At 43.8% G+C, this 3692-nt stretch overlaps 1 protein-coding gene across 1 annotated transcript in view; it reads left to right on the plus strand.

The window, feature by feature from the left end:
- Nucleotides 1-3692, plus strand: part of LOC117939046 (CCR4-NOT transcription complex subunit 2-like) — a 16423-nt gene that overhangs the window by 7995 nt on the left and 4736 nt on the right. Inside the window, exons 6-9 of the mRNA XM_034864088.1 lie at nt 498-623; nt 2000-2130; nt 3250-3370; nt 3458-3614. Coding sequence (XP_034719979.1) covers nt 498-623; nt 2000-2130; nt 3250-3370; nt 3458-3614 — 535 coding nt within the window. The remainder of the gene's footprint in view (nt 1-497; nt 624-1999; nt 2131-3249; nt 3371-3457; nt 3615-3692) is intronic.

Here is a 3692-nt window from a genome sequence, read left to right on the forward strand (position 1 = left end):
CACACACACACACACACACACACACAGAGACACACACACACACGCACGCACGCACGCACACACACACACAGAGAGAGAGACACACAGAGACACACACACACACACACAGAGACACACACACACACACACACACATGGGCGCCCGCTCTACCAGCTGAGCTATCTGGGCGCCCAACGTATCACTAATTTGCCAAAAAAATATGCGAGACTGTACGGCTCGGATGTCAGGCCCTCCCGTCAGGCTTCTACTTTTCAAAATAAAAGCTTGCATCTGGTCCGCAATGTCCTGTAACACTGTTAGCAGTAGCTCAGTCTGTAGGGGGTTGGGTTGGGGGTACCCGGAGGGTCGCTGGTTCAAGTCCCCGCACGGACCCCAGTACTGAGTGTGGATTTATCTTGGATTGATCGTCCAGCCTTATTTTAGTGGATTGTCTTTAAAAGTGTGTAAAAGCCGACGTAGGTTCTGTAGTTAACTTTTATTTTCCTGTCTTCATCCAGACGGCAGTGAGAATGTGACGGGGTTGGACCTGTCGGACTTCCCAGCGCTGGCAGACAGGAGTCGGAGGGACGGAGGCTCGAATCCCACCCCGCTGCTCAACCCGCTGGCCGGTCGGGCTCCGTACGGTAAGAGGCACCAGCGTGTGTTTGGTTATTAAACTATCTTAACTATCTTAACCCTCGTGTTGTCTTCCTCTTCGGGACCCTCTCGTGTCCCTCGGGTCAAACTGACCCGGGACCTATTCTGGGTTTTAACCCTCATGTTGTCTTCAAATCAAATTTGACCCAATTTTTAAAAAAAAACTTCTAATATCCAAAATAAAGGAAGTCGAAATACGGCAGAAAAATGTTGGAAAAGCGGCAAAATCCACACAAAAAATACACTAATTTTATAACAAAAAACTGTTTAAAAAGCAACAAAACGTTGAGATAAATTACCATGAAAATCATGGTGAAAGGAAAGACAACACAAGGGTTAAAGAAAATTCTAAAATCAGATTTTACTCCATAATCTAATTAGAAATGGAGATAAAGACAATATTTGTAACAGCTGAGATAACATCTATGTTTAGGGAATGCATCAGTCTCTACTAGCACAATATTAAACATGGACGGTTATAATTCATGTTAAAAATGCACTATGGAAAAAAAACATATGTGTCATATCCAGAATAATGTTCTGAGTCAGGAATACAAGTTAATCTCAGGATATAAGGAAAGGACGCTGATTTCAGGTAGAAAACATGGAACTTGGACCACTTTTCCTGCAAAAATGTGAAACGGGTTAATTTAACACGAATACCGTAGAAGGGTTAAAATATATGTGCGTGCTAGGGATTGACCAATACTTTTTTTTTCAAGGCTAATACCAATTTTTAGTAGTTATTGAGACCGATATTTGGGACCAAAATGCATGATTTTGTCTTCTGATTTTGTAAGAAATGATCAGTCTATAACATTATGAATGATTCTCTTTTTGATGAATGAAACAAGCATTTTATCCTCTTTTAGCCCTCGTGTCGTCTTCCCGTCGACCTGCAACTTTGTGTTTTTCTGGATTGAAATTTCAACATTTAGTTTGGTTTTTTTCTACACTTTTCTCAATGTTTTTTCTATTTTATTCCCTATTTTTTGTCACATTTTTTATCTTTTTTAAATTATGTTTTAGTCAATTTTTTGTCAATTTCTTTGTCCTTTTTTCCAGTGTTTTTGATGTTTTTTTGTCACTTTTTCAGCATTTCACAAAATTATATTTTTGTTGCTTTTTTTTGTAGTTTTTTTTTCAACATTCGTCACTTTTTCCCAACGCTCTTTTCTGACAGAGAAAGGTTTTTTAAACCGGTCAAATTTGACCCGAGGACAACATGAGGACACGAAGGTTAACACATGACACATTCGTTTGTAAAGGTCTTTCATTTGTCTTTATTAATCGTGCCGTTTGTGCGTGATATGCATGTTTGTACGACATTATTACGCCAACTACTCTCACTATTTTGGTCCAGTTGGCATGGTGACCAAGCCGTCCAGTGAGCAGTCGCAGGACTTCTCCATTCACAACGAAGACTTCCCAGCTCTCCCCGGTCCGAACTACCAAACAAAAGACCCCACCAGCACCAACGAGGACAGCAAAACGGTTAGAGACCCTTTGGTTTTTGTCTTTTCCTCCCCTTTTCTTCCTGTTTCCTTATTATATGTATTATTAGTATTGATAATACATATAATCAAATAATATAATCATGAAATGAAGAGCAACTGGACTCGGTACAAGGTGCTCCGAAGACGTTTTGTCTTTCACTTAAAAAGACTTCTTAAAAACAAACAGCTATTTGACCTCTGTGGGGTTGATGTAACAGGGACGTTGTAGAGCGTCCTCTGGTGGACAGACTATGCAACGCCATCACTAACGGGGACGTTGTAGAGCGTCCTCTGGTGGACAGACTATGCAACGCCATCACTAACAGGGACGTTGTAGAGCGTCCTCTAGTGGATAGACTTTCCAGCGTCCGTCTCTCAGTAAGATCCATCAGCTGATAACTCTTTCTCCAGCTTTGCTGGTCAAAGGCAGGATCAGCTGGGAGACTTCTTCTAGACCAGGGACACAACAGGGACAGGAAGTAGTAGTTGCTGTTGGAGCAGTGTTTTCCATTGAGAACGAGCTAGCATGCTACGGTTAGCCACCTCGTCTCTAGTGACGTAGAAAGCCGTGCAGATGTTGGACAGCTCACCCGGAGACTGGAGACAGAGGACACTCAGAAACCAGATCAGAGGACACTCAGAAACCAGATCAGAGGACACTCAGAAACCAGATCAGAGGACACTCAGAAACCAGATCAGAGGACACTCAGGAACCAGATCAGAGGACACTCAGGAACCGGATCTCACCCTAAACACCACGGTAGTTATTTTCCAGGTGTGTGTGCGTGTGGAAGCACCAGAGACACAAAGTAACCCCCCTAACCCCAGAAAAGTGAACTTTAACCAAATCCAGTTGCTCTTTATTTTCACCTTTCTCTTGATAACTAAGACCAGGATTACTGAGAACCTTCAGACCCCTTTGTTGTCTTTCTCTGAGCTGTTGTCTTGTCTTTAATTTAGTCTTTTTATTGTCCCCTGATGTCCATTTTTCCTCTGAATGTAATCGCCAGTTTGCTGTCTTCATCACGATGTCCTTTCCTCACTCATGCAGCGCTCTCTCGTCCTGACTCGTCCCATTTTTTCGGACTGTTTTTTCCCTCCGTTTTTGTCCAATCAGAATCTGAACTCATCGGGAAAGCCCGCCTCCAACTCAGATGGTCCAAAGTTCCCCGGAGACAAGAGCTCTGCGCCTAGCAACAACAACCAGCAGAAGAAAGGGATTCAGGTGCTCCCCGACGGTGAGACGCACTCGGATTGCATAATTGTGGAATAATTGCGCGGATTTCTCGTCTAAACCTGCCTCGTGTGTTGCGTTTGTGTCCCAGGGCGTGTGACCAACATCCCAATCGGCATGGTAACGGACCAGTTCGGGATGATCGGCTTGTTGACGTTCATCCGGGCGGCGGAGACGGACCCCGGCATGGTCCACTTAGCGCTGGGCTCCGACCTCACCACGCTCGGCCTCAACCTCAACTCACCGGAGTATGACACACACACACACACACACACAAACACAACAACAAACAAACAAACACATTAATATACACACACACACGCACA

The sequence above is a fragment of the Etheostoma cragini genome, chromosome 23 (assembly GCF_013103735.1).
Source record: "Etheostoma cragini isolate CJK2018 chromosome 23, CSU_Ecrag_1.0, whole genome shotgun sequence".
Lineage (NCBI taxonomy): Eukaryota > Metazoa > Chordata > Actinopteri > Perciformes > Percidae > Etheostoma > Etheostoma cragini.